The sequence below is a fragment of the Lepisosteus oculatus genome, chromosome 11 (assembly GCF_040954835.1).
Source record: "Lepisosteus oculatus isolate fLepOcu1 chromosome 11, fLepOcu1.hap2, whole genome shotgun sequence".
Lineage (NCBI taxonomy): Eukaryota > Metazoa > Chordata > Actinopteri > Semionotiformes > Lepisosteidae > Lepisosteus > Lepisosteus oculatus.
In genome coordinates this window covers 29,514,038-29,533,895 of record NC_090706.1, presented here as the reverse complement: position 1 = coordinate 29,533,895, position 19,858 = coordinate 29,514,038, and the positions used below count along the sequence as shown (strand labels likewise).

Sequence of the window (19,858 nt, the reverse complement as noted above, 5' to 3'; positions counted from 1 at the left end):
AACAGGCAGGGCGTGGAGTCACCCCTCCACATCTGGGGCACGCCCGGCTGTCTCCGCGCAGAGGACGTCAAGGGGTAGAGGGGTGCAGAGAGGAATGGGGTGCAGATGGGAAGATCATCCCCCGCACAAACATTTTGAGGCCACTGTGTGAGGGCCAGCGCTCGCCCTTCCTCTGTGTTCACCTCCCAGGCAAGACCCGGCACCCAGGTCTCGTTTCCATGGCCATAGGTCAAAGGTCAGATTCAGACAGAGTTGCTCTTGCAGAGGCGAGGCAGGAGCTCACAGCCAATCACACCTGCCTCTGGCGTACTGGGGCTCTGCTAAGTCTCTTATATCAGCGGGGAGCAACAGGCTAGGCACCCCCAGCGTCAGGCAAGGGTGCCCCAGATTTTCAGACAGATGACACCCCGCTGAGGCAGGCTAGATACTCAGTCGGTGACTTTTCTGGAACCACTCCAGCTTTCTTGCCACTAATGAATGAGGCTGACCTGTGACTCACAATGTATGTAGTAATGGAACCTGGAGTAATTCTGAGTAAAGTACCTTCCTCAGGGGTACGCCAGCTGTGCCTCCCCTGGGATTTGAACCCGCAGCCATGCAGTCACAAGTCCAGAACCCTGATCACTGAGTGAGCAGAGTGACTGAGCGAACAGTTCAGTGACTGAGAGCTTTGCACAGCAGGGTATATATGCATGTGTGGAGATGTGTGTTCAGGGATGTCCTGAGGTGTATATGAGTGTGAGTGTTCAGGGCTGTCCTCAGGACTGTGTGTGTGAGTGTTCAGTGATGTGCTCAGGTCTGTGCGAGTGTGGTTTTTCAGGGATGTGCTTAAGTCTATATAGTGAGTGTGTTCAACGATGTGCTCAGGTACAGTATGTGCGAGTGTATGTGTTCAGGAATGTGCTCAGGTTTATATGAGTGTGTGTGTTCAGTGATGTATTCAGGTCTGTAAGAAAGTGTGTGTTCTGTAGGAGCAATGTGGTCAGGTCTGTGTGAGTGTGAGTGTTCAGTCTGTATGAATGTGTACTGGCTGTGCTCAGGTCTGTGTGAGTGTGAGTGTTCAGGTCTGTATGAATGTGTACCGGCTGTGCTCAGGTGTGTGTGAGCGTGAGTGTTCAGGTCTGTATGAATGTGTACCGGCTGTGCTCAGGTCTCTGTGAGCGTGAGTGTTCAGGTCTGTATGAATGTGTACCGGCTGTGCTCAGGTCTGTGTGAGTGTGAGTGTTCAGGTCTGTATGAATGTGTACCGGCTGTGCTCAGGTCTGTGTGAGTGTGAGTGTTCAGGTCTGTATGAATGTGTACCGGCTGTGCTCAGGTCTGTGTGAGTGTGAGTGTTCAGGTCTGTATGAACGTGTACCGGCTGTGCTCAGGTCTGTGTGAGTGTGAGTGTTCAGGTCTGTATGAACGTGTACCGGCTGTGCTCAGGTCTGTGTGAGCGTGAGTGTTCAGGTCTGTATGAACGTGTACCGGCTGTGCTCAGGTCTGTGTGAGCGTGAGTGTTCAGGTCTGTATAAATGTGTACCGGCTGTGCTCAGGTCTGTGTGAGCGTGAGTGTTCAGGTCTGTATAAATGTGTACCGGCTGTGCTCAGGTCTGTGTGAGCGTGAGTGCTCAGGTCTGTATGAATGTGTACCGGCTGTGCTCAGGTCTGTGTGAGCGTGAGTGTTCAGGTCTGTATGAACGTGTACCGGCTGTGCTCAGGTCTGTGTGAGCGTGAGTGTTCAGGTCTGTATGAACGTGTACCGGCTGTGCTCAGGTCTGTGTGAGCGTGAGTGTTCAGGTCTGTATGAACGTGTACCGGCTGTGCTCAGGTCTGTGTGAGCGTGAGTGTTCAGGTCTGTATAAATGTGTACCGGCTGTGCTCAGGTCTGTGTGAGCGTGAGTGTTCAGGTCTGTATAAATGTGTACCGGCTGTGCTCAGGTCTGTGTGAGCGTGAGTGCTCAGGTCTGTATGAATGTGTACCGGCTGTGCTCAGGTCTGTGTGAGCGTGAGTGTTCAGGTCTGTATGAATGTGTACCGGCTGTGCTCAGGTCTGTGTGAGCGTGAGTGTTCAGGTCTGTATGAATGTGTACCGGCTGTGCTCAGGTCTGTGTGAGCGTGAGTGCTCAGGTCTGTATGAATGTGTACCGGCTGTGCTCAGGTCTGTGTGAGCGTGAGTGTTCAGGTCTGTATGAATGTGTACCGGCTGTGCTCAGGTCTGTGTGAGCGTGAGTGTTCAGGTCTGTATGAATGTGTACCGGCTGTGCTCAGGTCTGTGTGAGTGTGAGTGTTCAGGTCTGTATGAACGTGTACCAGCTGTGCTCAGGTCTGTGTGAGCGTGAGTGTTCAGGTCTGTATGAACGTGTACCGGCTGTGCTCAGGTCTGTGTGAGCGTGAGTGTTCAGGTCTGTATAAATGTGTACCGGCTGTGCTCAGGTCTGTGTGAGCGTGAGTGTTCAGGTCTGTATAAATGTGTACCGGCTGTGCTCAGGTCTGTGTGAGCGTGAGTGTTCAGGTCTGTATGAATGTGTACCGGCTGTGCTCAGGTCTGTGTGAGCGTGAGTGTTCAGGTCTGTATGAATGTGTACCGGCTGTGCTCAGGTCTGTGTGAGCGTGAGTGTTCAGGTCTGTATGAATGTGTACCGGCTGTGCTCAGGTCTGTGTGAGCGTGAGTGTTCAGGTCTGTATGAATGTGTACCGGCTGTGCTCAGGTCTGTGTGAGCGTGAGTGTTCAGGTCTGTATGAATGTGTACCGGCTTTGCTCAGGTCTGTGTGAGCGTGAGTGTTCAGGTCTGTATGAATGTGTACCGGCTGTGCTCAGGTCTGTGTGAGTGTGACTGGGACTGGTGAGCTGCTCTGGGTAAGCAGAGGCAGGATGGGCTTACAGCTCAGTCCTGCTCCGACTGACCGCCAGTATCCCAGTCCCAGACTCTCCCAGTGGACTTCCGCCCTGAAGCGCTGACAAGACAGTGAAGCCCTCCTTCTCCATGGCTGTAAATGTCCCGGGAACCTCAATCTCCATGGAGAGGCCCCCCACTCTGGAGAAACCTGCTGTTCCTGCCCGCGTAGGAGCGCCCCACACAGAGGCCACTGCCTGCTCCTGCGTCCAGCCCAGCACCTCTGGCAGGACTCCAGCGTGCCACAACAGCGCCACAGCGAACGCCAACAGACCAGGAAAGCAGGAGGTGAGAAGTGATATGTACAGATTTTTTTGTCGGGGTGTTTGAAGACCTCCAGAGACAGAGGAGGAGAAAAGTGGTCTCTCTCCTCTCTCCTCTCTCCCCTCCCTCCCCTTCGGGGTGACAGTCACATTGCTGCCCTGGTGGTTTTGGGGGTGTCTATTCCAGACCCCTAAGAACCAGCACAGCGCCCAGGAGCAGCGTTTTGGGGACGTCCCCTCCGTGGGGCCCTGGAGCTACGGACCGGGCGTTGGACTCAGTGGCTTTCTCCGAGTACGGGGGGATGACATTGAACTCTTCGTCATCATCTTCCTCTTCGTCCTCCACCTACAGGAGGGAGAGAGAAAAGGGGGGAGTGAGCCAGGAAGAAGGAGGGAGTGAGAGAGTGTGAGAGGGGAGGAGTGAGTCAGGGAGTGACAGAAAAATGACAGGGAGAGGGAGACCGAACGAAAGGGTTATAGAGGACAGAGACGAGAAGAAGGAAAGACAGATCAGGAGAGAGAGGGAGACAGATGGGCATGAATAAATAAATTCTAGCGCAGCCTGACTGACGTCCTGCCTCCTGCCAGCACCTGAGGCTAATCCTCTCAGGCTGACAGCACGCTGCCCAGCCCAGGGAGTCAGGCTGCACGAGCCTGCAGATCGCCAGACCTGCTGCGTTCCCTAGTGACTGAAGCTGAAGAGACCCTTTCCATCAGGAATGAGCTATTGGTTGAGTTTATCAACATAATTCATAGGGAAGTCGTTTGGCAGCATTAGCTCACTGGAGAGGTAAAACGTGCTACAGAAAGCAGACTTGTCCAACGCACGCCCAGACCTGAATTGAGTTCAGGTTGTAGACGTGATGTTGAACTGGTACTACAGTGGTACACAGGACTGCAGCAGGACACGCCCGTATGGGAGCAGCCCCGCCCATGTGGAAGAGATGCCCCGCCTATGTGGAAGGGATGCCCCGCCCCCATGGGGAGAACAGCCCCACCCCCGTGTGGGAGCCCCGCCCCTGTGTCAGGAGCAGTCACTAACCAAGCAGTCAGTAACTCGTGTTGAGTGAGAGTTATCTATTTGCACTCTGTGAGGGAGAGATTGGTGTGGATCTTGGGGTGCAGTGTTAGTAAGTCCAGTGCCCACTGACCTTGGCTAGGTCTGGCAGGATGATGTCATTGTTCTGCTGGACTCGGAGGGAGATCCGGGTGGGAGGAGGGGTTGTGCTCTCCACAGGCCGGGGGGCGGAGCTGCCCAGAGAGGTGATTGCATTCCCTGACGATCGACAGACATACAGAGCAGAGTTACAGGAAGCCAACACTATCACAGTCTTTGATCAATACACATGCACTCATACCAACAAATAGAGGGAGAGACAAACACACATATGTTTACCTTGAGGGAGACACACTGATGGATACAAGGAGAGAGAAAGAGAAGTCTATGTGCCATATGTACATTTACATACAATGGAATTCTTAGCTGCTCTCTCAGGACATGCACAGTACAGCATACGACACAATACAAGAGACAGCACCACACAATGTGGACATAATATCACAAAATAGTACATAATAAATAGTTATAACCAGGACAATAAATATTTTTTAGAGAACAATAAATAAGTGTAAGTGACATTGACAGAGATAAACGGACAGAGAGGCAGACATGCAGACTGAGACACATACACAGAAACAGAGCGAGAGACACATACACAGTCACACAGGCAAACACCAAAAGGGAGAGAGACCCACACACAGGCAGATACAGACAGAGAGACACACACACAGGCAGATACAGACAGAGAGACCCACACACAGGCAGATACTGCCAGAGAGAGAGACCCACAAACAGGCAGATACTGCCAGAGAGAGGGACTTACACACAGGCAGATACTGCCAGAGAGAGGGACTCACACACAGGCAGATACAGACAGAGAGAGGGACTCACACACAGGCAGATACAGACAGAGAGAGACTCACACACAGGCAGATACTGCCAGAGAGAGGGACTCACACACAGGCAGATACAGACAGAGAGAGACTCACACACAGGCAGATACTGCCAGAGAGAGAGACTCACACACAGGCAGATACAGACAGAGAGAGACTCACACACAGGCAGATACTGCCAGAGAGAGAGACTCACACACAGGCAGATACTGCCAGAGAGAGGGACTCACACACAGGCAGATACAGACAGAGAGAGAGACTCACACACAGGCAGATACAGACAGAGACTCACACACAGGCAGATACAGACAGAGACATTCATATGCAGACAGCTGGACTCACGCAGACAGGCGTTGCTGGTGAACATGCGGAGGACTCTCTCACAGTCCTGCCACTGGTTCCCACTGCCCTCACAGGTACACCACTGGGACACCACGTCACTGCTGTTACTGATGTAGTTGGGGGTCATGATCGTGCCTGAGAGAGGAGAGAGATAGAGACATAGGGAGAGAGGAAGAGAAGGAGTCAGGAGGTGTTAACTCTGATCAGTCAGGCTCAGGGATCAGTGCGCCAGCCAGCTGCCCCAGCCCGTGGCCCGCAGCCCCTCAGCTCCTCCCCTGCGCTGCCTGTTTGAAGTCTTGCTCGGCTGCAGGCCCTTTCTGTCAGACCAATATCCACAGCGGAGCAGAGCTCCCTGTGTGTCAGGACACCTGCCTGGAGCCCCCACTCACAGCTGGTGGAGCCATGATCTCAGCGTTTCTCCACCAAGCCTCTAAGATCACTTTATTGGCCATATACAATTTCTTGTACTAGGAATTTGTCTTTTTGCATACCCCAGCTTGCTCTCCATGAGACAGGGAGAGAAGCTGGGGGTCAGAGCGCAGGATCAGTCATTTATACAGCGCCCCTGGTGCAGTTGGGGTTAAGGGCCTTGCTCAGGGGCCCAAGGGAGTAGGATTCCTGTGCAGGCCGCAGGGTACGAACCAACAACCTTCCAGCCACAGGCGGAGATCCTGAGCCACAGAGCCACCCTGCCCACTCTTCACCTCTCTCCTTCACAACCTCTCACCCTTCCTCTCCCTTTCCCCAATCCTCACCCCAATCCTCACCCTCTCTCCCCAATCCTCACCCCAATCCTCAGCCTCTCTCCCCAATCCTCACCCCAATCCTCACCCTCTCTCCCCAATCCTCACCCCCTCTCCCTCTCCTGCTCCCCAATCCTCACCCTCTCTCCCGAATCCTCACCCCAATCCTCAGCCTCTCTCCCCAATCTCCAGCCCCTCTCTCACCCTGCTTTCCCCTTTCCGAAACTACATGCCCCTCCCCTCCTCACCTATCAGGCCGATGTAGGACCGGAGACAGGCAGCTCCACTCTCTCTGACACAGCCAGAGGCGGACAGGGCCGACGGCTGACAGTGGCGCTGGAAATCTGCCAGTCTGGCCCTACAACACACACAGAAACTGTGACTCCTCAGGGAAGAGTCTAGAGCCTGTGACTGGGACTGACTGGGTCAGTGTACTGGACTCCACAGGGACTGGAAGAGTCTAGAGCCCTGTGACTGGGCTGTGTCAGTGTGCTGGACTCCACAGGGACTGGAGGAGTCTAGAGCCCTGTGACTGGGCTGTGTCAGTGTCCTGGACTCCACAGGGACTAGAAGAGTCCAGAGCCTGTGAATGGGCTGTGTCAGTATACTGGACTCCACAGGGACTAGAAGAGTCCAGAGCCTGTGACTGGGCTGTGTCAGTGTACTGGACTCCACAGGGACTAGAAGAGTCTAGAGCCTGTGACTGGGCTGTGTCGGTGTGCTGGACTCCACAGGGACTAGAAGAGTCCAGAGCCCTGTGACTGGGCCGTGTCAGTGTCCTGGACTCCACAGAGATTAGAAGAGTCCAGAGCCCTGTGACTGGGCTGTGTCAGTGTACTGGACTCCATAGGGACTAGAAGAGTCTAGAGCCCTGTGACTGGGCTGTGTCAGTGTACTGGACTCCACAGGGACTAGAAGAGTCTAGAGCCTGTGACTGGGCTGTGTCAGTGTACTGGACTCCACAGGGACTAGAAGAGTCTAGAGCCCTGTGACTGGGCTGTGTCAGTGTCCTGGACTCCACAGGGACTGGGAGAGTCTAGAGCCCTGTGACTGGGCTGTGTCAGTGTCCTGGACTCCACAGGGACTGGGAGAGTCTAGAGCCCTGTGACTGGGCCGTGTCGGTGTACTGGACTCCACAGAGATTAGAAGAGTCCAGAGCCTGTGACTGGGCTGTGTCAATATACTGGACTCCACAGGGACTAGAAGAGTCCAGAGCCCTGTGACCGGGCTGTGTCAGTGTGCTGGACTCCACAGGGACTAGAAGAGTCCAGAGCCCTGTGACTGGGCTGTGTCAGTGTACTGGACTCCACAGGGACTAGAAGAGTCCAGAGCCTGTGACTGGGCTGTGTCAGTATACTGGACTCCACAGGGACTAGAAGAGTCCAGAGCCCTGTGACCGGGCTGTGTCAGTGTGCTGGACTCCACAGGGACTAGAAGAGTCCAGAGCCCTGTGACTGGGCTGTGTCAGTGTACTGGACTCCACAGGGACTAGAAGAGTCTAGAGCCTGTGACTGGGCTGTGTCAGTGTCCTGGACTCCACAGGGACTAGAAGAGTCTAGAGCCCTGTGACTGGGCCGTGTCAGTGTACTGGACTCCACAGGGACTAGAAGAGTCCAGAGCCCTGTGACTGGGCTGTGTCAGTGTCCTGGACTCCACAGGGACTAGAAGAGTCCAGAGCCCTGTGACTGGGCTGTGTCAGTGTACTGGACTCCACAGGGACTGGAAGAGTCCAGAGCCTGTGACTGGGCTGTGTCAGTGTGCTGGACTCCACAGGGACCGGAAGAGTCTAGAGCCCTGTGACTGGGCTGTGTCCGTGTGCTGGACTCTCTCACCTACAGAGGTCGTCCCTCATGCAGTAGCCCTGCAGGCTGAGGCAGTTGGGTTTCTCCCTCTCCTCGTAGGAGCAGGACGGCACGATGGTCTTGCGGCGGCGCTCTCCGCACAGCGTGGTGGAGCAGCGGCAGAAGAGCACGGCCAGGACGTACTCCTCGGGCACGCGCTCCAGGAAGCGGCGCAGCGCGCGGTGGCACTTCTGCCGGTTGCAGTGCGAGGAGCTGGGCGCGCGCTTGGTGCAGGCCAGCACGTACTCGGAGCGCAGGGCCCCACACTTCTCGTACAGCCCGCAGTCCTGCGCCGCCTTCAGGCACTGGTTCTGACTGTCCAGGGGCAGGGTGGAGCCTGAGCAGAGAGACGCAGGGAGACGCAGTGAGACAGAGGGAGACGCAGTGAGACGCAGTGAGACAGAGGGAGACAGAGGGAGACACAGTGAGACAGAGGGAGACAGAGGGAGACAGAGGGAGACGCAGTGAGACAGAGGGAGATGCAGTGAGACGCAGTGAGACAGAGGGAGACAGAGGGAGACACAGTGAGACAGAGGGAGACACAGTGAGACAGAGGGAGACAGAGGGAGACGCAGTGAGACAGAGGGAGACAGAGGGAGACGCAGTGAGACAGAGGGAGACGCAGTGAGACAGAGGGAGACAGAGGGAGACAGAGGGAGACGCAGTGAGACAGAGGGAGACGCAGTGAGACGCAGTGAGACAGAGGTAGGGAGAGAGAGAGGAAGAGGGAGGGAGAGGATGATGGAGGAAGAGGAAGAGAGAAAGAGAGGAAAGGATGGGGTAATTCAAGGTAGAGTGAGACAGGGAGGGGGAGAGGATGGGGTGAGACAGGGGAGAGTGAGACAGGGAGGGGGAGAGGATGGGGTGAGACAGGGGAGAGTGAGACAGGGAGGGGGAGAGGATGGGGTGAGACAGGGGAGAGTGAGACAGGGCAGAGGGGAGAGGATGGGGTGAGACGGGGAGAGTGAGACAGGGAGGGGAAGAGGATGGGATGAGACAGGGGAGAGTGACACAGGGAGGGGGAGAGGATGGGGGTGAGACAGGGGAGAGTCTCCTGACAGAAAGCTCACCTGACTCACCTGACACGATGGGGGCCATGCGGACAGCAGGACTGCTCCAGCGGCTCTGCGCCTCCGTCTCCTCGTAGGGCGAGGCCTCGTACTCGTAGTACCCTGGGCGGCAGACAGGACAGGCGCGTTAGTGCAGCACTGCGCTGGCCACGCCCCCAGCTCTCGCGTCGCATTTCCGAGAGCCGCGCTCTCCTCCTTCAGGTCCCGGTGGTCTCGGAGACCTCGGTGCTCTCGGCCCTGCCAGCCCGGGAGGTCAGGACACTCACTGACACACCTGCCCAGGTACCCCAGAGATTACCGGGTACCAGCTCACCAGGCAGCCCCACACACACACACACAGAACTTTGGAGTCAGCCGGCAAGATGCAGTGCCCTGCCGGTTTTCTCACAGCCCCCCGTCCCCTCGTTAAGGACGAGCCGTAAAGCGCCGTTGCAGTCTGAGCTGGGAGAGCTGGGAGAGCTGGGATGGCTGCGGACCTCGCCGCGCGCTCCTCTTCAGACCGGCAGGGCGGGCTGTGACAGGGCGACGCGGTGAGGCCCCAGCACAGAGCCCGACAGACACGGCGAAACCAGGCTCTGCACTACACACAGGCGGAGCCCTGCTCTGACAGCCCTCAGCACCAACGATCAGCGCCAAGCCCGTTACATACTGAAACCCACGTGAGTCTGAGACTCTCGCCCTTCACCAATTATCCAATTAGCCCGTTAATGACGTCATCCTCCCCACTTGACCCACGAATGAACGGTGACTGAGGTCCAAACGCCCGCTGGCGGCAGATCAGCTGCGACTAACGCACCCCTGGGGTCTGGTTCCGAAGAGGGCAGTGCCAGCACCAGCCTCCCGCACCAGTGACACCAGCGGGGACGGACCGGCTGAGCGGCACCCGTGCGCCACTGGCCCCGCCCCCGTGCCGGCGGGTGATTGGCCAGGGGCGCGGGGCGGGGGGCGGGGCCGGCTCTCACCCTGCGAGTAGCGGACTGTCCAGTAGACCCGCAGGCACTGCTCCTCCTTCCGGGTGCCGCGCTGACACTTGCAGGCCAGCAGGGGGCTGTGGAGCAACGCGGCCTCCGCCGCCACGCACTCCCGCCGGGCGTCGGGGCCCAGGGGGGCCACGGCCTCCTCGGAGGCGCAGTACTCCAGCACGTGGTAGCTGGTCTGGCACCGGGGCTCCGAGGCGCACAGCTCCTCCGCCTCCACGCAGTCCGCAGGGGGCAGCAGCTGAGTCGCCAGGACGCCACTACCTGCGAGGAGACACACCGGGGACAGTCACACCCAGCTGCAGGTCTCTGGGAGGGTCAGTTGAGAGTGGACAGTCACACCCAGCCGCAGGTCTCTGGGAGGGTCAGTTGAGAGTGGACAGTCACACCCAGCCACAGGTCTCTGGGAGGGTCAGTTGAGAGTGGACAGTCAAACCCAGCTGCACGTCTCTGGGAGGGTCAGTTGAGAGTGGACAGTCAAACCCAGCCGCAGGTCTCTGGGAGGGTCAGTTGAGAGTGGACAGTCACACCCAGCCGCAGGTCTCTGGGAGGGTCAGTTGAGAGTGGACAGTCAAACCCAGCTGCACGTCTCTGGGAGGGTCAGTTGAGAGTGGACAGTCAAACCCAGCCGCAGGTCTCTGGGAGGGTCAGTTGAGAGTGGACAGTCACACCCAGCCGCAGGTCTCTGGGAGGGTCAGTTGAGAGTGGACAGTCACACCAGCCGCAGGTCTCTGGGAGGGTCAGTTGAGAGTGGACAGTCACACCCAGCTGCACGTCTCTGGGAGGGTCAGTTGAGAGTGGACAGTCACACCCAGCCGCAGGTCTCTGGGAGGGTCAGTTGAGAGTGGACAGTCAAACCCAGCTGCACGTCTCTGGGAGGGTCAGTTGAGAGTGGACAGTCACACCCAGCTGCACGTCTCTGGGAGGGTCAGTTAAGAGTGGACAGTCACACCCAGCCGCATGTCTCTGGGAAGCGGGAGGAAACCAGAGCCACAGAGAAACCCTAAACGAACAGGGGGGAAACATGCAAACTCCACACAGACAGGTCCCCAAGATTTAGGACCCAAGAATTGGAAGATAGCAGCACTGACCAGCTATGCCTGTAGGATAGAGGATACAGTCTAAGAACCTACATCAGGACACTAGAATATTGCGATGTAAAAATATGAGGACGTTCACACAGACGTGTCACAGAAACAGTATGACATTAACACATTGTGACACAAGGACACTGGGACATTCACATGTTCTGACACAAGGACACTGGGACATTCACACATTGTGACACAAGGACACTGGGACATTCACATGTTCTGACACAAGGACACTGGGACATTCACACATTGTGTCACAAGGACACTGGGACATTCACATGTTCTGACACAAGGACACTGGGACATTCACACATTGTGTCACAAGGACACTGGGACATTCCCACATTGTTACACAAGGACACTGGGACATTCACACATTGTGTCACAAGGACACTGGGACATTCACATGTTCTGACACAAGGACACTGGGACATTCACACATTGTGTCACAAGGACATTGGGACATTCACACTTTGTTACACAAGGACACTGGGACATTCACACATTCCTGCATGAGGACACAGACATTCTGACAAGAGGACATCAGGACACTAGGACACTAGGACTATGAGGGCAGGAGACCCAACAGTGCCCGTCTGATGTGAAGGACAAGCAAGATCCAACTGCTCACCCTGCTCCAGGAAGGGGAGTTTGAAGAATTTTGATTTTTTTAATGAGCCATTTTAGCCAAGTTTTATTGTAAACAAGGTTGATTATGTACTCCGAGAAGGAAAAACAGGATGTCAGCGCGAACGATCTCATAAATATGTTTCTGGAAATAAATAAACATATGAAGTATATATTGCATGTTTATACAGCACTTAGCTAAATTAACCTTCCTCCACACCTCTTTGATTTGGATTTATGTAAAAAAATCAATTATGCATTTGCCTTAAATTATTTTTTTACAAAATTGAACCATCATTTCTTCTATGATTTAAAGAAAACAGGCATACTGCCCTTCCGCACACACCAATCTATAAACACACACACATCCCTATACACCCTCCACACACCCCTCTACACACCCTCCACACCACCTCCACACCCCCCTCTACACACCCTCCACACACACCCCACCGCCTGGAATGATGCCTCTCTACTGCCTGGGAACCCCAGTCCTCCTGAACTCCAGTCTACAGGCAGAGCTGGTGTCTCTCTGCTGCCTGGGAGCCCCAGTCCTCCTGAACTCCAGTCTACAGGCAGAGCTGGTGTCTCTCTACTGCCCGGGAGCCCCAGTCCTCCTGAACTCCAGTCTACAGGCAGAGCTGGTGTCTCTCTACTGTGGAGGAGCACCAGTCCTCCTGAACTCCAGTCTACAGGCAGAGCTACTGTCTCTCTACTGTGGAGGAGCACCAGTCCTCCTGAACTCCAGTCTACAGGCAGAGCTGCTGTCTCTCTACTATGGAGGAGCACCAGTCCTCCTGAACTCCAGTCTACAGGCAGAGCTGGTGTCTCTCTACTGCCTGGGAGCCCCAGTCCTCCTGAACTCCAGACCAGAACCAGACCTCCTGAACTCCAGTCTACAGGCAGAGCTGGTGTCTCTCTACTGTGGAGGAGCACCAGTCCTCCTGAACTCCAGTCTACAGGCAGAGCTGGTGTCTCTCTACTGCCTGGGAGCCCCAGTCCTCCTGAACTCCAGTCTACAGGCAGAGCTGGGGTCTCTCTACTGTGGAGGAGCACCAGTCCTCCTGAACTCCAGTCTACAGGCAGAGCTGGTGTCTCTCTACTGCCTGGGAGCCCCAGTCCTCCTGAACTCCAGTCTACAGGCAGAGCTGGGGTCTCTCTACTGTTGAGGAGCACCAGTCCTCCTGAACTCCAGTCTACAGGCAGAGCTGGTGTCTCTCTACTGCCTGGGAGCCCCAGTCCTCCTGAACTCCAGTCTACAGGCAGAGCTGGTGTCTCTCTACTGCCTGGGAGCCCCAGTCCTCCTGAACTCCAGTCTACAGGCAGAGCTGGTGTCTCTCTACTGCCTGGGAGCACCAGTCCTCCTGAACTCTAGTCTACAGGCAGAGCTGGTGTCTGGGAGCACCAGTCCTCCTGAACTCCAGTCCTGAACTCCAGTCCACGGGCAGACCTGATGCCTGGTTCCCACCCCATTGCCATCTGGGCTTCACCAGAGGTGTGGCTCTTCTACAGAGCTGCGCTGATGAAATACTGAAGGCAAACAAAGAGCACTCTGCACTAACAAACAAGCAGTGATAATTCCACACATCTGTCAAGACCAAGTTACTTAAAGCCATAAGCCAGGACTGAAATCTCCTGCACCTGGCATTGTTTCTGTGCTAGAGCCTAGCAGCTAGTACATCCCGGACTGGATCACACTGCTGTGCACTGGGAGTGTGACTGACAGCACTGTAAAGCCTGGAGTGGATCAGACTGCTGTGCACTGGGACTTATGCTAATGCAATAAAAGCAATGGATACAGTGTAATATTTAGCTAGCTGATGTCGTAGTGCTACAGAATACAGAGAGGACATGATTTTCTGTAAAGAGGAATGAGAGAAGGAGGGAGTGAACGAAAGAAACATTGAGAAGAGAGGCAGACAGACAGAGGGTAAATGACTTTGAAGAAATTTATACCTATAATAGCGAATCTTAATGCGTAGTATTGATTTCTTAATCGCCTGGGATTTATAGAAAGCCGTGAGGCAAACCTGATGGTTTTATGGTTTAAAAATCCTGCAGAGGTTAAGGTCGCAGACCCAGAGACTAATCACAGCAGCAAGACTGCTCTCTCCACACTCCCCGCCAGACACTGGATCAGACTGTTTTACTGTACTGGGACTGTAGCTCCTGTTGTAACAGGACTGTTCTACTGTACTGGGACTGTAGCTCCTATTGTAACAGGACTGTTCTACTGCACTGGGACTGTAGCTCCTGTTGTAACAGGACTGTTCTACTGTACTGGGACTGTAGCTCCTGTTGTAACAGGACTGTTCTACTGCACTGGGACTGTAGCCTCAATGTTAAGATTGTGTAGCACTCGGACTGGAGGTTCCTAATGGATTTTCCCAGCAGTTCCCACACCAGAGTGTGAGTTAAAAGTTGAGCCCAGCTGGCGCCCCAGGCAGCCGCGGGGCCGTGAGCTGCGCAGTCAAGGCCGCGACGAATCGCTCAAGGCCGCCCTCTGGACTCGGGTGACAGCGGCGAGACGCACGGAGCTGGCCCACCTGCCCAGACCGCTCGCTGCAGACAAGGGCAGAGTGCCGATCACTTTCACACTCCACTCCCCCCCCGAGCCCCCCACGTAAACATCACCAGCCTCTGCATCAGGCCCTGCACGGGGCGCACAGGCCTGAGCTCTCCCAGGCGTCGGAGTGTTGGAGCATGCTCCCTTTGGTGCAAGGTGGTTTGCCGGTCACAGAGCCGGGCGAGGAGGGGGGCTGCTGGAGCAGGGGCCGCAGGGGGAGGGGCAGGACAGCTCTCCCAGGGCCAGCTGGCTCCAGGCGGCCCCGCCGGGCGCCAGAGCCGACGACAGATCCCAGGGAGCGGGGCCTCTTTCAGCGACAGCAGGCCGAGGCCCAGGGCCGGTGTCAGGAAGGTTTTCCCAAAGAGCTCAGGCGCTTCAAAGGAAAGGAAAGGGGGGAGGGGTGACCTTCGAGTACCTGCGTCTCGCACCAGTGCGCAGCTCCCCCTTGCAGCACTAGTGCACGTTCACACTCACACAGTCGCCCGCAGGGACGAGTGTAAGATAGTGGCCTCGCAGGCCGGCACTGGCCAGGACGGCTGGAGCACAGCACGCTGGGAAAGGCAGCAGTGGAGCACAGCGGGCAGGAATCAGGAGAGGGATTTGGGGAGTTGCAGGTTCAAATCCCAGGCGAGACACTGGTGTGTCACCCCCGAAAGAAAGAGCTTGGCTGAGGCTGCTTCAGTAAAAGCCCCAGAATTAAGCCCACATTTAACATGCAAGGAACAAAAAGCGATCGAAGAGGCGCGTCTCTCGCACACGGGCCCGGCAAGGGGACCGCGAACCAGGGGGCACAGCGCCGGCCAGCGCGAGCTGTCAAGCGCGAGGTGCCGCTCGTCTTCCCGCGGGCATGACGGGAACCCCAGCGCGTGCCAGCCTCGCGCAGGAACAGCAGCGCCAGCGCTTGTCGCGAGCGCAGCCAGCTCGCGTGCAGGCGGCCTCTGTTGTTTACCTGCCCCGGCCCACCTGCTCGCTGCGGGGGGAGGGGTGAATGTCAATATTTTGTTCTCCGGGAGGGAGCAGAGCGCCTTTCCCCCAGCACACCTGCAGCCAGGCGAGCGAATTAAACTGCAAACACAAGGCGACACCAGGCGACACCCGGAGGCGGCGGGGGGGGTGCTTTTCCTCATTGTGTGCTCACGGGGGGAGTGGTCCCTCGCGCCGCTCCACACGACCCGCTGTTTAATCACACAAAGCACGCGAATCCAAGATTTTCAACACATCTAAACCTCCCCCGGCCAAAAAAAAAAAAAAAGAAAAGCCGCAGCCCACGACTTCAGAGGAAATCCACAGCAGGAGCCCGGATCGGTGTCTAATCCGCGGGCCTGGCAACAGCGACCGCCGCGCGCTGACGGCGGCGAGGCAGCGCTCCTCCTCGTGGCGGCGCGAGGAAACGCCGGCTCGCGGGACACGCTTCGCCCGAGCCCGGAGAGCGCGCGCTCTCTGTGGCGGGTCGCGGGGCAGGTCTGGTCTCCCCCGAGCTTGCTTCAGCCTCTGCTCGTTGGCTGTTTAATGTCACCCGACTGTTAATTGGTTGAATTAAACCGGAGCGGTCAGCTGTGGTGGTGCAGGGTCTGCAGGTCAGCCGATCTCTGAGCTCTGTGCTCCAGGGGTCAGAGGGAGATTAGTGCTCCAGGGGGCAGAAACTGCAGAGTTAAGGGTGACCCCTCAGACCTGCAGGACCAGGGCTGGACACCACACACATGCTCACAATGATACACTCACACACACAGTCATACACACACGTACACATATACACTCACACACACAGTCAAAAACATACACCCACCCACCCACATATGCATATAGACTCACACAAACTCAGTAATACACTAACAAACACTCATACACACACACATACATTCACACACACAGTCATACACAATCATATACTCACACACATGCACACACTCCCCCAAACATGGGCCACACTCTGAGTCACAATCACACACACATTTATATACACATATACATATGCACAGAGACCACCATACACACACACCCATGCATACACAAGCAACACCACACAATCATACAATGGCACACTCACACACTCTCAAGAGCTGACAGAAAAGCACAAGAACAGTGTCAAACGCTGGTCTGGTCGTTCGTATTGTTAGGGCCTCCGCCAACTGTTTCTGGAAAGACTCCAGGGTATCGGCATTTACATGGCCGGGCAGCTTGTTCCACACTCCCACCACCCTCTGTGTAAAGACGTGTCTCCTGTTCCCTGCAGTTTGACAGCCTGTACAGGTCCAGTGTGGGACACCCCTTACTGCTCTCAGCGGATCAGGTTCTCTTCCCTGGACTGGTTCCTGAGCAACAGAACCTTCTCCAGGAGGCGCTGACCCAGACTGACGTCATGTTTCAGCGCGCCTGAAGCCGTTTCAGTTAGACGAGGGATCCCGGCTCTTCCTCTGTCTGTGCGCAGACAAGGGAGAGCGGGGGGCGGTTATTGCGGGTTCCTGTCGGAGGTGCCGCCGGCCCGGAGCCGAACCCTGTTCGCCAAGAGTGGTGGGTGTCGGGAACAGGGAGGAGCGGAGCCCTCTCACCGGGGGGGGGGGGTCGGTCGCCCGGAACACAATGACGTCAGGGGTGCCGGGAACGCCGCGCGGTGAGGTAAGACGACACAAACATCAGCGGCCGTCAGCGCGCCCGCTAGATGACGGCACCGCCAGAGCCGCCCCCCGGCGTGAAAGACGTCGCCCCGCGAGAGCCCAACTGCCCTGTGACAGCCCGCGGGCGGCAGCCGCTTCTCTTCTTTTCCAAACTTTCCCACTGACTCCCGGGAAGTGTGCGATTTCCTGCCTGAAGAAGTTGCAGCTCGGAAGGGGGAACAACGGATAAAGGCGCGCGTGCGAGAGACTGGAGCAAAGCCCACGATGAGCCAAAGTTTTGTCCTCCCGTCCCCCCCTTCTCTCGAGCGGACGGAGATAATTGTTTTGAAGACCTTGGGGATGATGTCATCGACAGGCATCGTCATCTCACTCCTCGCGCACGGTCGTATATCAGGCTGTCACGCGCGGACTTGGACCGCACCGTCGCAGGCTGGCTCGAGCTGCTGACCCGCGCTGAGCTCAGCTCGCGGGGTGTCATAAAACCTTCACTGTCGCACAGGCGCGGCGGAAGGGCCGGGCAGGGTCACGGACAGAACACCCTGCCCTCCTGCCCTCCTGCCTTCCTGCCCTGCAGCCCACCTGCCCTGCTCCCCTCCTGCCCTCCCACCCTGCTCCCCACCTGCCCTCCCACCCTGCTCCCCACCTGCCCACCTGCCCTGCCCCCCCCCCGTTAGAAACTGTTAGAAACAGACGATTTGGGGGACACTCGCAGCCCCAGGACCCCGCTCCGTCCCAGCCCCTCTTCTCCCGCAGAGCCCCTGTGTTCCCCCGGGGAGCCCTCGGACCCGGGTCCGAGCTGTGTGAGGCTGTCGGTCCACACGGTCAGGGGACGAGACTGAGATAAATTACGCGTCTCTCCCCCCCCGGGCTGAAGCGCGACATCCACACGGGAAAACGAACCCGTGCCCGTGGCTCAGAGAGCCCACTCGCGGCGGGACGGGGGTCTGTTGAACCCGAGCGGGAGACACGAGTCCCCCGGCGGCGCGCAGGTACCGGCGGAGACGCTGGGGCACCCAGCCACTTACCGCGCACGCAGACGCTCACGAGAGCCCCCAGGACCCCCAGGAGCAGCATCTTCCGGGGGGGCGAGGGCCGGGCCAGCGGCGCGAGCGGACCCGCTCTCCGGCTCCCCTCGCGCGCCCACCCCCGCGAGCGCATGCAGCCGGGGGGCGTCAGGAAGATCCGGGGGGGAGCCCTGCGCTGCGGGGAGCGCCGCTGGGACGGGGTGGCAGCCTCCTGGGGTCACTCGGCCAGAGCGGCTCGCGAAGCCCGAGAATCCTCACAAGACGCGGATCATCACTTCAAAGTCCAACTTCTCTTTTCCAGGGCAAAGCCAGACTGCGGGAGTCTCTCTTCATCAACACACACAGTGACAAACACACACAGAGGGAAACACCGTGTGTGTCCCGAAAGGCACGGGTCCCCCAGTCGCTCTCCAGCTCGCGGACAGTCCGTGCGCGCCCAGCGGGCTCGTGATCTCGCCCCGGTAGCCCTGCAGAGTCGCCCGAGCGCCTCGCGCCGCCACTGCCTTGCCGAGCGCACTGGCTGCGCGAGGAGCCCGTGCACGCGCATTTGACACGCGGTGGCTCGCCGTGATTGGCCCGGCCGGCGGAGAGAGAGCGAGAGAGAGAGAGAGAGAGGAGAGCGACTGTCTGGATACTCCAAGACACCCGAGAGAAGAGTTTATTCTGCTCAGGAGCGAGTTGTATTCTGTGTGTGTTGTGTTTTGAGGGTAAGGGAGAGACAGTCACCCTCCTTCCTGCTCCCTCGAGAACAGGCTATTTTATTTGCGTGTCTGTGAGTGGGGGGGGTTGACCTGTTCATTTTTGTGCAGAATCTCTCCCTCCTTCGCTGTGTCGCTCTGGGGTGTGTGTGTGTGTGCGCGAAAGGTCCTTTGATTTTTGGCCGTGTGCGAGTCTGTCTCTGGGATGAAGTCTTATCATAACGCGCACACTCGGGGGCTGAGCTGTGACAGATGTACCGCGCCGGCGAAACGGCAATTCGCGAAAACAGCGAATGAGCAGCCGGGCTCAGGAGAGAGAGCACACAAAGCGGCGCCGTTTTCATCTGAATACACGACATCTTCAAAGTTACAGAAAACGGGGGGAGAGGCGACAGACGGGTGAGAGAGGAAGAGGAGGGTGGCGGGCGCAGAATATTGCTCCAAACAATCAAACCCGCGCTCTGTAATTAAACTGTAATTAATCACGGTTTGTTCGAAACGGCGCGGGAAGCGAGCGCCGCGGTCGCTGCTCGCCCTGGCTGGGGTCTGCGAGGGGACAGCAGCCTCTCCGAACCGCCGAGGAGGGCTTATTTCACCGTCACGGTTAAACAGGATCTCCCGGGCCCGCCGGCAGACTTCTGGAGACCGCGCCGCTTAGCGAGCTCGGATCCCTCCACCTCAAATAAATTCGCCACACCACGGCGCTCCCGACTCATTACCGCGATCACCTGCAAGGTACTTTTCGCAGAGTGAACCTCAGGGAGCCACAGTCCTCACGCGGCTTTTAGAGTGCGGTTCAGTATGAACTACTAAGTAATTTCCCCCGATCCCCCGCAGGACGCATCGAGCTGTTCGGATTCAAGTGTGCGCGTTCAGACTCTTGCCCGACGGCTCGGCACTGAAGCTTTTCTGAACACGTGATCGATTATGACGCGCCCTCACCTGGGCACTCGCTCCGGCTCGTGTCTGCGGACTGCGGAGCGCGGCGCTGCCCGCACCGTAAACCCCTGCCGACCACGGCGCACTTCCGCCACCGCAGCGGCGAGGAGTAACAGTGACAGCAGCAGTAAGAGTAAGGAGACAGTATCAGGAGTAACAGTGACAGCAGCAGTAAGAGTAAGGAGACAGTATCAGGAGTAACAGTAACAGCAGCAGTAAGAGTAAGGAG

General features: G+C 57.1%; 1 protein-coding gene across 2 annotated transcripts; it reads right to left on the bottom strand.

Annotated features, from left to right (window-relative positions):
• Window positions 1-2,483: 2,483 nt before the first annotated feature.
• On the bottom strand, window positions 2,484-19,056 carry gfra3 (GDNF family receptor alpha 3). 2 transcript variants are annotated; one of them, XM_069196046.1, is made up of 8 exons: window positions 17,993-19,056; window positions 10,051-10,329; window positions 9,089-9,190; window positions 8,010-8,355; window positions 6,426-6,535; window positions 5,435-5,569; window positions 4,291-4,415; window positions 2,484-3,485 (listed from the first exon to the last, which is right to left on the bottom strand). In XM_069196046.1, exons 1-8 carry the CDS (start codon window positions 18,123-18,125, stop codon window positions 3,318-3,320), a joined length of 1,398 nt encoding a protein of 465 aa, XP_069052147.1. In that variant the 5' UTR covers window positions 18,126-19,056; the 3' UTR covers window positions 2,484-3,317. The 2 variants fall into 2 exon arrangements, with proteins under 2 accessions (XP_069052147.1, XP_069052148.1); XM_069196047.1 differs by having other exon boundaries at window positions 9,098-9,190; window positions 17,993-19,053.
• Between the last annotated feature and the right edge of the window lie 802 nt (window positions 19,057-19,858).